A 17,196-nucleotide genomic window follows, 5' to 3' on the forward strand; every position below is an offset into this window, starting at 1 on the left:
TTTATAAACCAATGGACTTGTCCCTCATGATCTCTGTTGTCAGGCCATTTAGACCCTGTATCTGGCATACCTTGGTGTGTACCAGTCTTCTGTTTTCACCATTATTTATTACATGCGTGTTTTATCCTGCTTTCTGTAGGAAGGATTAGCAGACAGACCTGACGTTCACTCATTTAAGTCATCCTCCGTAATGACGTATTCCAAGACTGGAGACGAGCCTCCTAAGATTTTCCATGCAACAAGTCAAACCCGTAAAGCTCCTGGTGGCGTGAGTATTACATTAGTTTTTGTCTATAATATGCTTGTTTTTTTTTTATAGTTTTCACATCGCTTTATGTTATGGCAGCCTTCCAAGAAACACTCTGGTTTATGACTTTAAGTTAATCCACATGAAGTATGACTGTGATCTCTGAACTTAAGAAAATGGAGCACAGCGTATAACCTGCTCTCTGCTTTGTTTAATGGATGGCATTGAGTAATTCTAGTCATTTGCTGCTTCCGTGACTTATTTAACACTGGCCTTTCAGTAGCTCCTTTGCAGCTGCTGTACCTAAAGCCACTGAGAAATATGAATTTGAACCCTGAAGCCGAGCACATGTCCCCTACTAGACGGAAGTAGAAAATAGCAATCTGTCAGAGAGGTATGTGCTTCAACAAAGGTCTCTAATAATATTACCAGGGACTTTTCCTGCCAGTCAGCGACAGGGTGCAGTAATTAGTGGCTGTTTTGTGAAGAAAGTATTAGTCAGTGTGTCAAGGAGAGAGCTGAAGGCCATAGAGTTTATATTTAGGTGAAGTCAAGAGTGGCAGATCACTGGCTAAAAATAACGTCCGCAAAGTATCACTGTCCTGAAAAAGATCATAAACCTGTCAGATGGCATGAAATACATTGTAAAACTCGTCTAATAGGAAGAGTCAAATACAGTTGTGGGTGGCATCATGCTTCACAGTACTTGGCTATCAGTCTAAACACCTGGCAGCACTCAGCAATGACAGGCATAGAATAGAAGACACTGCCCAATAGGAGAAATTCTATAAAGTTCACCCCACTCGGGGTGCTGTGGAAATCTGCCAGCAGGAGATGGTTTCTGGAGGCCTATCATTATCTTGTAGCCTAGACAAGGTTGGCTTAAGGTGTGACACTTCTGAAAGTTGGCGCCACCGGACCTGATACTCTATTCTCCAGAAGCTTGCACGTCCAATCCCTCGCTTGGTACCTAAACCTATGGTAAGACTGCCTATAGGGTGGACCTACATTAATTAGTTTATTAATTGGGTTGTCCAGCTTTTTTTTTTTTACTTTTTTTTAACAGTTGTATCAGCTTTAAAAAAAACTTACCTTCTCCTTGCCACTCCATTACAGCTCCCTTCAGTGGTCTTCTGGTCCCTGTCTTATAAACTTCTGGAAGGATGGGGTCATATGCACTGCTGCAGCCAATGACTGGCCTCAGCGGTGACGTGACCCATCAGTAATATCCTGCATGGGGACAGGCTATCTCTTAGGCCAGTCATTGGCTGCAGTGGTGCATGTGACCCCCGTCTGCCTACCAGTTTACAGGACGAGGAGCAGAAGACTGCTGAAGGGAGCCAAAATGGAGCGTCAGGAAGCAGGTGCGTATGTTTTTTTTTTTCAACAGGTACAACAAGCTGTTTCCACCATTGAGATGGGCTCCATAGTAGATGCTATGACATCTATCCTGATGATTCTTTTTCTGTATTTTGTGGCAAAGCGAATGATGACATGTAGAAGTAGAAGTACAGCGCAAAAAGATTTTACTATTCGGTGCTAATATATCCAGGTATATTAATAGGAAACATAACGATAACTATTGTTTGCATGCAGATAAAGGAAACAAAGAAAGCTGTCAAGGACTCTGAAAGCGGAGTGGAAAAGATTGCTGTTGGACATCACATCAAAGATCGCGCCCACATTGTCAAGCAAATGAAGAACAACAAAACAGGAGATCAAGAAGTCAACCAGGATTTTCTAAATATGGATGAAAGTAAGTCTTAATTCCTTCTTCTAGATAGATTGCTCCTGTGCTAATTGTACAATTTTCACCATTTCACAATTTTTCAAGCCTTCATTCAGCTTTGTGACAAATACTGCAAACTGCTATTGCACAGTGAGCCCTGGTGAAGCACACTATCACCCGGTAACTGTATTTTCTTGAATTGCAGCCGACGCCCCATCATTTGACTGCGAATGGGAACGGGAGATTTCAAAGTTCAGACCATTTGAAAAAAAGCTCTCCCTAGAAGCTCCTAAACACCAAAGGGTCCAGTATTCTACCAAAATAGGAGCCCCAGATGTGCCTAGAAGGTAAAAAAAAATAGCTGGAAATGTGCAAAAGTGTGCTAATCTTTCCAATAGAATACCGTCCCAGGAATCTGGGGTTCTATACATGAGTTCATCTCAATTTAGGAAGCATGTACCTCATATACCTAAACAATACTTACAGGAGTATTTTCATCATTGTGTTAAATAAAGGAGTTGTCTAAGTTAATTAAAAACTTCCCAAAAGCCAATAAATGTCCTAACATAAATAATGAACCTATAGATCGCTTGTTATTGCCCCACCATATCCAGACCTGCAGTTCTGGTTCTTCTCATGGTGTATTATGCAAGGCTGTTGTGGTGACATAGAAGTACATAGCGTGTGACCACTGCAGCCAATCACCGGCCTCAGTAGTATACTGCACTGGACCATGGAGGCTAGTGGTTGACTGCAGCAGTTACCTGCCATATACTTCTATGTTGCTACTGCCGCCTTGTACACATTAATAGTGAGCAGGAACACAGGTGAACGCTAAATATGGTGGGGGTAGTAACACATGAGGACAGGAGCATGATTTATTTTATGATGTTTAGTGGCTTTTGGGAAGTTTTAAAATAAAATATGTTAATTGCATTAATACATATTTAGTTTTTCTTTTCATGTATAACATATATAATGTACTTCATGTCCAGTGACATCTAGCCTTATGTGCTCTTATGGGAGGAGGTCACATGACAGACAATACATCCATCTCAGGGCTGTAACTACCATAGTGGCAGACCAGGCGACTGCTATGGGGCCCAGGGCAAGAGGGGGCACAGTCATAGTTGGGATCTCCTCTTCTACTGGAAGTGGAAACTGGAAAACTTGGTCAGAACTCTACCCTCTAAAGCAGTGGTGCACAACGTTTCCTGGTTGGGGGCCACATTGCCAGACTGAACCAATGACGAGGGCCGAAATTAAAATTTAAAGGTGTATATTGTACTTATGGCATTTTGAACACACATTATATACCATTAATGTCTAGTTACACTTCCAGGACTCCCATCTAATGGGAGAAATACATGAAAAATACATGTGAACAGCCACAAGACATAGGCATACATGTCTGTTACCAGATGGTTGGGGGCCACACAGAATGGTATCAAGGGCTGCATGTGGCCCCCGGGCCGCAGGTTGTGCACCCCTGCTCTAAAGGAACAACTTTTAGCAAATGAGGCAGTGGAAAAAAGGCCCAAGGGTCATTGAAAAAGGTTTAGGCGGAAACCCTTCTGTCTTGTGTGGGGGGCCTGGTTTGATCCTTGCTATGGGGCCCTTACTTCTCTATGTACGCCACTGCTCCATCTTATGTTTCAATTGATATTCTATCCTGCATATTTTCACAATTACAGAACCCCTTTAAGGCACAATGTACAGTTTCTAATATTCTTGTCTGGATTGTTGTGGATTTGTGAATTTCTCTAGCCAGTACAAAACAAAAAAAAAAATGTCATTTTGCGGTTCTCCATCCAATCTCTACTTCCTAGACAGTTTTTACCAATTCTGGCCGTTCTGTAAACATTATTCAGTGGCCAGACAACCCATTTAACATTGTTTGGAATAGAAAAAGCACTGTCTACTGTTATAATATTACTTTTATACTTATTTTTTTATATATAGGGAGCGATGCATCTCCAAAATGGTCATCTAGAAGATTCGTCAAAGCATGTGACTTCAGTAATTACAAAAACATTTCAAGGTCAACTAGGAAACTCTTGAAGGGACATGCAAGATGTAACAGGGTCTCTTAAATAAATAAGACATGCACAGTTGATTGGTTCTGCATCTTATTTGAAAGGTCAATCGGTACTGATGGAGCCTGCTCTTATGTGCCAGCTTAGTGGTGTGCAAATGAAAACATCTCTTCAGCACTTCTCTATTATGTTTGGCAACTTTTTTACTAAGATTGCACTTTATCAGGTTCAGTAAAGGGCATAGAACGTTGAAGCTATATTTTGTTATTGTCCTAAATCATATTTTCTATTTTATTAAGATGGTACAATTGTCATATGCTGTAATTATTACTGTGCATCAGAAGTCTAAGCTTGTCCAGTACAGAGGTCAATGTCTTTATTGTTCACTAACTCTTCATATACCCTATGATGTATATTATTATACTATTAAGGTACCGGGATTTTAATATTGATGACCTTTTCTCATCAAACCCCTTTAAAGCGCATCTGTTTGCAGATTTGTACCTATGAAAGCTGAAGACACCTTTGTTGGTTTCATGTTCATATGTGCCCGCATTGCTGAGAAAAATTACGTTTTATTTTATGTAAATGAGCCTCTAGGAGCAACGGGAGCGTTGTGGTTACACCTAGAGGCTCTGCCCTCTCTGCAACTGCCGCGCCTTGTCCACTCGGATTGACAGAGCCAGGCAGGTCTGATAACATTTACACTGCTTGGTCCTGTCAATCAAAGTGGAGATGGTGAGGCAGTTACAGAGAGGGCAGAGCCTCTAGGAGTAACAGCAATGCCCCCATTGCCCTAAAGGCTCAACATGGGAACATGAGACCAACACAGATGCCTTCAGCTGCCAAGTGCACATGTAACAGGTCAGCCAGTGTCATAGGTACACATCTGCTGAGAGATACCCTTTAATATATTAACCTACTGCATTGAAGGCTTGTTACAGGGCCGGCTTTACCTCTAGTGACTTTCACATTGGCCATAAAATGGCAAATCTTTGTGAAAATCTCTATTCATTAAAAATGGGTTCATGCATTATCTATCCTATGTCGTTTTTAGATCTGCTTATCTTTACTACTACTGTCATACAGCATAATGTAAAACAAAGACCTTCAGAAACTCAGATAAGGCTCTATCCACATCTAATTTGTTGGGCTATTTCAGAGGTATACATTGTAAATATTCCCGTATACATCCAATGGAAACCTCCAGTGTATACCACTGTATTCTTATGGGGTATATTCTTTTGGGTTACGCAACTGTATTGGAAAGCAAAGTAGACTATGCTTTCCTGTACAGTGTAAGGGCTCATTCAGACGGCCGTATGCTGTCCGCAAAAATGCGGATCCGTTTTTTTGCTGATTAGATGCTGTCCTATTCACTTCTGGGGCCCTTTTATTCCATTGCACGGCTCAGCAAAAAAATTAAACATGTCCTATACTTGTCCCTGAAAATCAGGACACGGCCCTATTGAAGTCTATGGATCAGCAAAAAAACTGAATGCAATCAGTTTTTTTGTCGACATGCTGAACTTTCCACAAAAAAACGGATCCGCATTTTTGCGGACAGCATACAGCCGTCTGAATGAGCCCTTAAAAAGGTTACTGACACATACCGGCCCAACAACCCAGGATGAGATGTGACCTACCTGTGGGATGATTAGGTTTGGAATGTTTAGAGACCAAAGAGTAAGACATTAGGAAGATTGGTGCTAATGGAAGACGATCTGGTTGCTTTGGGGTCTATTGGTATTTAGATATTGAACTGTGCTATTGCAAGTGATAAAATAGTTTTTAAAGATTTGTATGAAGCATCCTACAGAATAGATCACAGGTTTTCATCAGCAGAAAAATAATAGACCATATCAATTATCCTTTGATCTGTTTATGCCTGATATACCTACTTTCATATTGTAAATTTGGCACATGCTTATCTGCTACATTATTGTCTACTTTTTTTTAAGTTTGTCAGATTTTCGAAAACATGTTGTGTAGCACTGTACACAGATTGTATTACAGTCCCTGTCACCAATGGGGGCTGTCAATCAAATTCCCTATCTCACACACTAATGCCAATTTCTAGGAAGCCAATTAACTTGCCAGAACGGTATGTTTTTGGAATGCTGGAGGAAATACACTCTCACACGGGAAGATCATACAAACTCCACACAGATTGTGGTCATTGGCTGCAGGACAATGGTGCTAACCACCAGAACAAGCACTAGTTCAATGTTTGTAAATGATGATGTACAGGATGTATAGGTTGGTGCTATAAAGACAATGGCAAATAAGTAAATTATTACTCTTTTAAAGACTATGGATTGTGGCAGTTTTTTATATTTGCAATTTACTCATTTTGGGCAAAAAATCTTTTTTTTTCCATTGGTTTTATTCAAAATTTTCAACAATTTTTTTTTCTAGCTTTTAGTTTCGGTGCATTTTCAGACCAGCAGGCTCTCTGTTTAGCTCATTCACACGACTGTATGATTGAGTCCACATCTGTTCCTCAATTTCCAAATGGGTGCAGACCCATTCATTTCAATGGGGCCGCAAAAGATGCGGACAGCATTTGTTGTTCTGTTCCGCGGCCCTGCAAAAAATATAGAGCATGTCCTATTCCGCAAAACATGGGGCGGTAGTGTGAATGTGCCCTTACGCTGAATCTGTCAGAGAACAGCTGTGTTGGCTGGATATGTAGCCCTTATAGCCGACAGCTCATAAACTTTCACTGAAGGTAAATTTTTATCAAACTGATAAGGATGTAGCTGTAATTAGTATTTTTTGCAGTTTACTGATTTTGGGCTAAAAATAAACACAGCTCATAAAGACTCATTTAAGATAAATTCTTATCAAACTGATAAGAATGAATAATGAGTATTTGCTATGACTGCAGGTGTGGACCCGCTGTGCCAAGCCACTGGTGTGGATGGCTGCTGACCCATGGAGATCAAAGACACCAGGGAGAGGCACCAAAGGGACAGGCAGTACTCGTAATCAGAAAACAGGCAGAGGTCAGGGCAGGGAGTGTTCATGCAAATCCTTAATTCAGTCCAGAGGTCAGGGCATGCAGCACAGGGTCATAACGGTGAACAGGAAGAGGTCAGTACACATGTAGACAAATGGATTATAGCTCTTTTGCAAAGTCTATCAGTTGCTAACAGACCCTGTTATCACGGACGTTCCCGCCACAGGTGGCAGGAGATCGGTGAGACTGGCAACTCGTTTGATCTGACATGTTTTCTGTTTGGATCAAATGACGTCTGCGTTGTTTCTGGTGCTATATATTGTCTATAATGTCTATATATTGTCTATATATTGTTGTTTCTCCCACTATGCTATGCGGTTTATAGCTTCAGTTTGATGTGTTGATCTCGGCTTAGTTTCTGGTGCTTCCATAGCCACTTGAAGTTAAGTGTTTTCTTTCCCTTTTGTATTTTGTTTGGGTTATTTTGTGTGTTGTATTTCCCTGTCATTTGTATTAAGTACCGAGGGAGACTACTGTTCGTCCTTCCTTTTGGAGGAACAGGTTGTCTCAGTCCTGACATTAGTACCAGGGTCCTATAGGGTGAGTTAGGACTACTAGGTATTCTGGTGTATGAACTCACCTACCTCTGGGGTCTGTTCATACTGGTAGTTAATCAGGACTTTGATTAGGGTTTTACTAGGAGGTGTCCATCTCCTTTCCCTAGTTTCCAGGCCTTATTCCCTCCCCCCTTTCCCTCCCATGTTCGGTGTGGTGTTTCCCTCCCACACCCGAACATGACACATGTTGATCAGGCAAGGGGTGGACACACAGCAATCAGCACCACACACATAGCCAGCACCTACCCGAAGATCAAAGGAGGATTAAACTTTGCAGTGAGATACTAGTCCCAATTCACACACAGGTAGCCGACGCGCACAGGACAGGCAGCGCCATGAATTGCCATTGTAACTATTTATGAGCTGGCAAAAGTTCAGAGATAAGGGTTACAGATTAAGCTGTCAGAACAGCTCCCTGATGGATTCCATCTTAGGGCTCATGCGCAGGGCCGTTGCCATGTTTGCTTTCCACTAATTGCAGATCCGCAAAACACAGATACTGGCCGCGTGTGTTCCGCATTTTGCGGAAAAGAACGTCCTGCCCACTATAGAACTGTCCTATCCTTGTCTGTAAAGCAGACAAGAATAGGACATGTTCTACTTTTTTGTGGGGCTGCGGAATGGACATACGGATGCATGAGCCCTTAAGCAGAGAACACGTTAGTTTTCAAATGTACTAAAACAGAAAGCTGTAGACAAATAAACTGTTGAAAATTTTAATAAAAGGAAATGGAAAAAATTATTTTAGCCCAAATTGAGTCACCCGCAATAATAAAAAAATTCACAATCTCACCATTCACAGGCTGCATTTTTAATAGCTTTTTAAAGTGTGGAGCTCCAGAAAAATCTTTATTAGGCTACATTCACACGAACGTATTTTGTTTCCGTGTCCGTTCCTTTTTTTTTGCTGTTTGGATGAGAACCCATTAATTTCAATAGGCCGGCAAAAAATGCGGACAGCACACAGTGTGCTATCCTCATCCATATGTCCGTTCCGTAGCGCCACAAAAAAACAAAATAGAACATGTCCTATTCTACTCCGTTTTGCGGACAAGGATAGGCATTGTTACAATAGATCTGCAAAAGAAAGGATGCCACATGGACGTCATCCATTTTTGTTTGCGGATCCGCAATTTTCAGACTGAAAAACACATATGATCGTGTGAATGTAGCCTTAGGCCTCATGCACACGACCGTTGTGTGTTTTGCAGTCTGCAAATTGCGGATCCGCAAAACACTGATGGCGTCCGTGTGTGTTCCGCAATTTGTGGAACGGCACAGACAGACATTAATTTAACTGCCTATTCTTGTTCTCAAAACACGTACAAGAATAGGACAGGTTATATTTTTTTTTGCGGACCACGGAATGGAGCAACGGATGAGGACAGCACATGGAGTGCTGTCCGCATCTTTTGCGGCCCCATTGAAGTAAATGGGTCCGCATCTGAGCCACCAAAACTGCTGCTCAGATGCGGACCACAACAAATACTGTGAATTTTTTCCTGATTAACAGGTAACCAGGTGCCCTGAGGCTGCTTTTGGCCTTTGCCTCTTCAGTCTGAGAAACCCACTCCTCTATGTGAAAATATAAAGTTGTATCTTTGTATCTAAAATACTGGAAATTGAATTGTAGTTGAAAAATGGAAACTGTTGTAAAGCTGTCCCTGTATGTCTACCCTTAAGCCTCATGCACACGGACGTTTTTTTTTTGCGTTCCACAAAAACGGTTTCTGTTGTTCCGTGATCCCTGTCCGTTTTTTCTTCCGTGGGTCTTCCTTGATTTTTGGAGGATCCACGGACATGAAAAATGAAAAAAAAAATCTAAGTCAAGTTTGCCTTTAAAATGATAGGTTTTTCACGGACCCATTGACTTGAATGGGTCCGTGAACCATTGTCCGTAAAAAAAATTGGACAGGTCATATTTTTTTCACGGACTGGAAACACGGATCACGGATGCAAAACGGTGCATTTTCCGATTTTTCCACGAACCCATTGAACGTCAATGGGTCCGCGGAAAAAAACGGAAAACGGAACAACGGCCGCAGATGCACACAACGGTCGTGTGCATGAGGCCTAAAATGGATAAAAATATGTGGACATTTTCACAGTCAAAGTAAAGTCATTCATCAAGCCAGTTGTGATTGTGATTATTTCCCTGACATGCAACAGGTACTTTAATAATTGGTCATTCATTCGTGCATTCATTTTTCTTTGTTTCTCTGCATTTTTTTCTAAATTTATTTTACTGCTCATGCTGTATTATAATACACAAGAACATCCAACAAGTAAATATTGTATGTAATACATTTACAGTACCTTGAACTGAGAATATATGAATCATATTTCTAGCCTTTATAAATGTATTGAAGAATAAACCTCCTTGTACACTTTTGCTGATTTGTTGATTTTATATATCAATTTTAAAATGAGCAGATGTTACAAAAAAAAAAGATTGATAGCCAGAATTTTGAACTCTCAGTCATTACTATAGGGGGTTTCTGGCTTTGTATAAATTAAACTTAATTACAGTATAATAAAAAAGTGATGTGAATATAATATATAAAATATATTGTTACATTCACAGAATAAAGGCCTATATAGGGTTAATACTGTATATGTTACATTGATTTCAGTGTATCCAGTCTAGTAAATAATCTGCAAGCTAAATGCATCTGCATTACAAGTCTCTCTCTTTCTCTATGGTTTGCTAAAATGTCCATAGGGTACAATGTATCAGCGTAGAGAAGAACTGTTAGTCGTAAGATCTGTCTGTTTAAGGCTACTTTCACACTTGCGTTTTTGCCTGATCCGGCAGGGTCCATCAAAAAACGCTTCCGTTTCTGATAATACAACCATCTGCATCCGTTATGAACAGATCCCGTTGTATTATCTTTAAAATAGCCATGACAGATCTGGCATGAATGCCATTGAAAGTCAATGGGGGCCAGATCCGTTTTCTATGGTGTCTGAGAAAACGCATCAGGCACCATTGACTTGCATTGTGTGTCATGCCGTTTTGCTCCGCATCCGATGCCAGACAGAGAACCGCAGCTTGCTCTCCTGTATGGAAACGCAACCAAATGGAACGGAATGCATTTTGGAGCATTCTGTCGTGTTCAGTTAAGTTTTGTCCCCTTTGACAATGAATGGGGACAAAAAGGATGGGATCTCAATACCGGAAATGTTAACCGCAAGTGTGGAAGTAGCCTAAGTCAAAGATGATTCTATAGGTATACACTGAATATATTGTATTAAAAAAATAAAGATAGTAAAGATTGTAAAGTAGTGAGAAATTGAAACTCAAAGGCCCCTTTCACACGGGCGAGTATTCCGTGCGGGTTCGATGCGTGAGTTGAACGCATTGCACCCGCACTGAATCCAGACCCATTCATTTCTGTGGGGCTGTTCACATGAGCGGTGATTTTCACGCATCACTTATGCGTTGAGTGAAAATCGCAGCATGCTCTATAATGTCCGATTTTCACGCGACGCAGGCCCCATAGAAGTGAATGGGAAGCGTGAAAATCGCATAGCATCCGCAACGCAAGCAAGTGCGGATGCGGTGCGATTTTCACGCACGGTTGCTAGGAGACGATCGGGATGGAGACCCGATCATTATTATTTTCCCTTATAACATGGTTATAAGGGAAAATAATAGCATTCTGAATACAGAATGCATAGTACAGGGCTGGAGGGGTTAAAAGTTTTTTAAAAATAATTTAACTCACCTTAGTCCACTTGATCGCGAAGCCCGGCATCTCCTTGTGTCTCCTTTGTTGAATAGGACCTGTGGTGAGCATTAAATACATACTCCGGTCATCACATGGTACGTCACATGATCTTTTACTATGGTGATTCACCATGGTAAAAGACCATGTGATGACTGGAGTGACGTCATCAAAGCAGGTCCTATTCAACAAAGGAGACACAAGGAGATGCCGGGCTTCGTGATCAAGTGGACTAAGGTGAGTTAAATTATTTTTTTTTAACCCCTCCAGCGCTGTTTTACTATGCATTCTGTATTCAGAATGCTATTATTTTCCCTTATAACCATGTTATAAGCGGAAATAATACAATCTACAGAACATCGATCCCAAGCCCGAACTTCTGTGAAGAAGTTCGGGTACCAAACATGCGTGATTTTTCTCACGCGAGTGCAAAACGCATGACAATGTTTTGCACTTGCGTGGAAAAATCGCGCATTTTCCCGCAACGCACCCGCCTCTTATCCGGGCCAAAAATCTCTACAACTTTTTAAGGGCTTATTTGTCTAAAAATGTTGCAACAATTTGCATTCTTACACCATTCACTCCAGTTTTGAAAGATGGATGGGAAAGTGGGTGTAGTTAGCATGTCGAGCTGATTGAAGCCAGATGCCAGATTTATCTCTGAGACTTTTTAAAAATTTTAACTGAAAGGGGTAGTTTATAAAGCCCTGTTTCACTCAACAGCAAAGGCAGGATTGAAACACTAAGGGCTCTTTCACACCTGCGTTCTTTTCTTCCGGCATAGAGTTCCGTCGTCGGGGCTCTATGCCGGAAGAATCCTGATCAGTTTTATCCTAATGCATTCTGAATGGAGTGAAATCCGTTCAGGATGCATTAGGATGTCTTCAGTTCCGGAACGTTTTTTGGCCGGAGAAAATACCGCAGCATGCTGCGCTTTTTGCTCCGGCCAAAAATCCTGAAGACTTGCCGCAAGGCCGGATCCGGAATTAATGCCCATTGAAAGGCATTGATCCGGATCCAGCCTTAAGCTAAACGTCGTTTCGGCGCATTGCCGGATCCGACGTTTACCTTTTTCTGAATGGTTACCATGGCTGCCGGGACGCTAAAGTCCCGGCAGCCATGGTAAAGTGTAGCGGGGAGCGGGGGAGTAGTATACTTACCGTCCGTGCGGCTCCCAGGGGGGCTCCAGAGCGACGTCAGGGCGCCCCGCGCACATGGATGACGTGATCGCATGGCACGTCATCCATGCGCATGGGGCGCTCTGACGTCACTCTGGAGCGCCCCGGGAGCCGCGCGGACTGTAAGTATATCGCTCCCCCGCTCCCCACTACTACTATGGCAACCAGGACTTTAATAGCGTCCTGGGTGCCATAGTAACACTGAAAGCATTTTGAAGACGGATCCGTCTTCAAATGCTTTCAGTACACTTGCGTTTTTCCGGTCCGCCGTGTAATTCCGGCAAGTGGAGTACACGCCGGATCCGGACAACGCAAGTGTGAAAGAGGCCTTACCACACGGCATCTATACTTGAATGTGACCATCATCAGATCCCAAACAAAACCTGGATTCATCGCTAAACATGATACGGTTCCAGCCTGTAGAAGTCCACGTTTTTTGGTCACTACACCACTGAAGATGAAGGCAACGGTGGCAGTCAGTGGCAGGACATGTAATGTGCGCCATGACACCAAATTTCCTTTTGCTAAGCACCTTGAAATGGTCCAGTAGAGACTGAAGGGGGGCGTGGGGGGGGGGGTGCAATAAATGCCACCTGTGTCTGGATAGTGGACAACAAAACTATGTGAGATGCTCATGCTTGTCGGTAGATCAAACAATCCTTTCTACTGGTGGTCTGTCTGGAGCCTGTTCGCTGTGTGTGTGAGCCCTCATGTAACCACTGCTCCCAACACCTCCTAACAGTTGTGTCAAAACAGCATAGATGGCGGACGATTCGTCAAAATGGTCTTCCCGCTTCTCCCAGTTAAATGATGCCTCCCCGCACAAAATCTATCAACTGGCCAAAATGTCTTAGGCTGGTTTCAAACGAGCGACGCAGGGCCGCCATCAGGGGGGTACAGCCAATACCCCAGTAAGGGGCCCAGACCCTGGGGGGGGCCCGGCCAGTTCCAATAAAAAAAAAAAAAAACTTTTTTTTTTTCCCTCTCATTTGTCAGTGACTTGAGTTGAACTTTATTGCATCGCTAGAGGGGGGCAATTGATTATTCCTTGCTAGTGATGTCCGGTTCATGAACTAATCATTCATTTGAATCGATTCAGTTCACTGAACCGGAGGAGTCGATTCCTCTGACTGAGCCGATCCGTGTGAAACAGCTCAGTCTGACCTAGCACACAATAGCAGAGCCGCTGGCAGCAGGGAGGGGAGGGGCTCGGGAGGAGTGTAATCTGATCCTAGAGTGGAAGCTGCTTCTGCCAGCCCCTCCCCTCCCCACCCACCAACCAATCAGAGCTGAGGCAAGGCAAGCACTAGCAGCTCTGAGTCTGAGTCACACACAGTACAGGGAGTCTAAGAATCAAATGAGTCACAGGTTAAAAGAATCTAAAGATCCGACTGCAAGCAGCGTTTTGGTGTCCGCCTCCAGAGCGGAATGGAGGCGGAACGGAGCTAAACGGATGCATTCTGAACGGATCCTTATCCATTCTGAATGCATTGGGGCAAAACTGATCTGTTTGGGGCCGCTTGTGAGATCCCTGAAACAGATCTCACAGGCGGACCCAGAAACGGCAGTGTGAAAGTAGCCTATGCCGCATACTGAGCTAAGCTATTTCAAAGGCCCCAAATTATTTATTTTCATATTGATCCTTATGTTGTCTACTTGGCTCGGCAGCTCTATGTTGTGTGGTCTTTGCTCGGGGGTAAAATGCAAAGCTGTTTTCTGGATTATCCCACAGGGCCAGGATCCTCCATCACTTATTGTTATTAACCTCTCCCTTGCCAGCCCACCCAGCCCTATTTAGCTTTGTGTTCAGCTTTGAAAAAAATGGTTAGGCCATGAAGGGGTTAATTAAGTGTTGGAGGGGGTGGGGGGTGTTATTGTGCATACTGTGTTTGGGATCCATTTAACAAGTTTGACCATTTGGGTTTGAGAGTGGTTGAGTGTCATCCACAGATCCCCCATAACAGTGTGTCATCCACAGATCCCCCATAACAGTGTGTCATACACAGATCCCCATAACAGTGTGTCATACATAGATCCCCCATAACAGTGTGTCATCCACAGATCCCCCATAACAGTGTGTCATCCACAGATCCCCCATAACAGTGTGTCATCCACAGATTCCTCATAACAGTGTGTCATCCACAGATCCCCATAACAGTGTGTCATACACAGATCCCCATAACAGTCTGTCATACATAGATCCCCCATAACAGTGTGTCATCCACAGATCTCCCATAACAGTGTGTCATCCACAGATCCCCCATAACAGTGTGTCATCCACAGATCCCCCATAACAGTGTCATCCACAGATCCCCATAACAGTGTTCGTCATCCACAGATTCCCCCCATAACAGTGTTCGTCATCCACAGATCCCTCATAACAGTGTCATCCACAGATTCCCCCCATACCAGTGTGTCATCCACAGATTCTCCCCATACCAGTGTGTCATCCACAGATTCCCCCCATAACAGTGTGTCATCCACAGATTCCCCCCATAACAGTACGTCATCCACAGATCCCCCCATAACACTGTAACAGTAAACCTTGTGCTTTTAAGGTGTTTTTTCTTAAATGTGCCAGGGGAAGATTGCTAAGGCAGATTAGAACAGGTAGTGTAGTTAGTGTTAGTGTGGGGTCCTGCTTAAAAGAGTCTACCTTGTCGTGGTAGCAGGCTTCATATTATTTGGTCAAAAATTAATTCCTTACTGAAATCGCTGATTATCACTTTTTACTGTCTTTGTAGTTGTAAAAAAATAATGAAATTGGGGGTAGGTCCTTGGGGGTGGAGGGGAGGTGGAGTCAGGACGGATTCTAAAGGGGCGGGGTAGGAGGGGGGGCCCGGGCCTTGAGCTGTGTAAGGGGCCCCAAAATTTCTGATGGCAGCCCTGCGAGCGAGTGTCACACTCCGGACTCGCAGCGCAGCACCCGTCCTGAACTTCCAGCACTGCCGGGGTCGCATAACATTATATTGATTTATGATGCTCTATAACCCCACAGTTCTGGAATGTATTGTATAACACTGACAGCATTATATTACCTCTGCACAACAAAAACACCTAAAATAGTTTGCTTTTATGTTGCCATATTTGGAGGGCCAGAACGTTTTAATATTTTAATCAACTGAGCTATGTAGTAGCATTTTGGGGGGGACATGATATGATGACCATTTAGTGTCCTCCAAACAGTAAGATGACTGTAAGAGCCCTCTGACAGTAGGAGGTTCCTTAACTGCCACCACACAGTATGATGCTCCTGTAGTGCACCTGACACATTATGATGCCCGTTAGTGCCTCCCCACACAGTATGATGCCCCCATAGGTACTCCCCCAAAGCATAATAATCCCATGGTGCCCGCCACACCATATTATACCTCCTTTAGTGCCCACTACACAGAATGAGGACCCCTTAATGCAAACTGAACAGAATGGCGTGGTGTTAAACAGGCAGGAAGTGCTCAAACCCATATGCAGTTGTGCATGTATATACAGGGGAGCAAATCCTGTACTTGTGGCCCATTGTTAATGACGATCCCCAGCAAAAATGCATACAGTGGAGGATGCCCACAGTGTAGTATGACAAGCATGTCTCGCCCACTGGACCCAAGGTTTTTGTAGTCTGCTAGAATGGTCTGGAATGAGATGTGTTTCCTGGATACACAAAATATGAGGGTTGTAACGCATGATGTGTGAGAAAACCATCGATCTTTTCCCTGGGGAGCCCAAACCTCTCACGTTCCATGACAGAATACATATTTCAGCCATAACATTGGTTAAAAGGAATCCTAATAATGAATAATTCAACCAGCAATGTGAGATAGGGGTATGCAACCAGTATGTATCGTGTGACACATCCTACCGCATAGAAGTTCATATCTAATAGTGGAAATTGAGACATGTACGAAAACTCTAAGCAGACGCTAACTAGTGACAATTTAGGGATCTAACAGCCGTGGCTAAAAGCTGTACGGGGAGTGCAGATAACTAACGTCAGTGTCCGCACTAACAGAGCCAGGAGATAGGACAGAGGTCTACGTCGGAGCTCTAGCTCTATTTGAGGAATATAGCCGCTTTCGAATTTAACTCTGAGTTAAGGCCCAGATTCCAAATATTATGGTATAGGTTTTAACCATGTGGAGTCACTGCCGGGATCAGAAAATACCTGTATTAGGAAAAGGGTAGAGGGGGAGGGGTGAATGAAGGGGAAGGAGAAGGGAAAGGGACATGAGCGAAAAAGAGGGAGTATAAAAGGAAAAGGTTAGGTCAAATATCCCACCACCGAATACACAAGTAACTCTGGGAAAGCTTTACCAAAACTGGAATGAGCGGCCCGCTGCTGAGTACAAGGGTGAGCCTGAAGTAACTTATATAAGCGGGCCACGGTGAGTACAAGGGTGAGCCTGAAGTAACTTATATAAGCGGGCTGAGTACACACATAATCATAAGGTATTATAGAAAAGAGAAAGGCCAAGCCTCCAATCATTAATACACAGATGGTCACGGAATAACAAATGGGAGCAAGGCTAAATAACCAGGTGTTAAGTAAATGGTTAAATGCAAAATATGGTAGGTAAGGAAAACTAAACAGTCCCCTGCTGATTACACAAAGGTAATAAGATGGCATAAAGAAGCAGGACTGAATAGCCCAAAGCTGAACACAAGAGTAAATTAAAAAAAGGCGATGTAACGGGGTGCCGAAGGC

The 17,196-nt window shown here is 43.1% G+C and overlaps 1 protein-coding gene across 2 annotated transcripts in view; it reads left to right on the forward strand.

Moving 5' to 3' along the window:
* MLF1 (myeloid leukemia factor 1) overlaps positions 1-6,808 on the forward strand; it is a 45,572-nt gene extending 38,764 nt beyond the window's left edge. For both annotated transcript variants that reach the window (XM_044291584.1, XM_044291585.1), the window contains 4 exons: positions 140-268; positions 1,844-2,003; positions 2,182-2,323; positions 3,939-6,808. In XM_044291584.1, coding sequence (XP_044147519.1) covers positions 140-268; positions 1,844-2,003; positions 2,182-2,323; positions 3,939-3,969 — 462 coding nt within the window. In that variant the 3' untranslated portion in view covers positions 3,970-6,808. The remainder of the gene's footprint in view (positions 1-139; positions 269-1,843; positions 2,004-2,181; positions 2,324-3,938) is intronic.
* The last annotated feature ends 10,388 nt before the right edge of the window (positions 6,809-17,196 follow it).

Source organism: Bufo gargarizans, chromosome 4, assembly GCF_014858855.1.
Source record: "Bufo gargarizans isolate SCDJY-AF-19 chromosome 4, ASM1485885v1, whole genome shotgun sequence".
In the NCBI taxonomy this organism is placed as follows: Eukaryota; Metazoa; Chordata; class Amphibia; order Anura; family Bufonidae; genus Bufo; species Bufo gargarizans.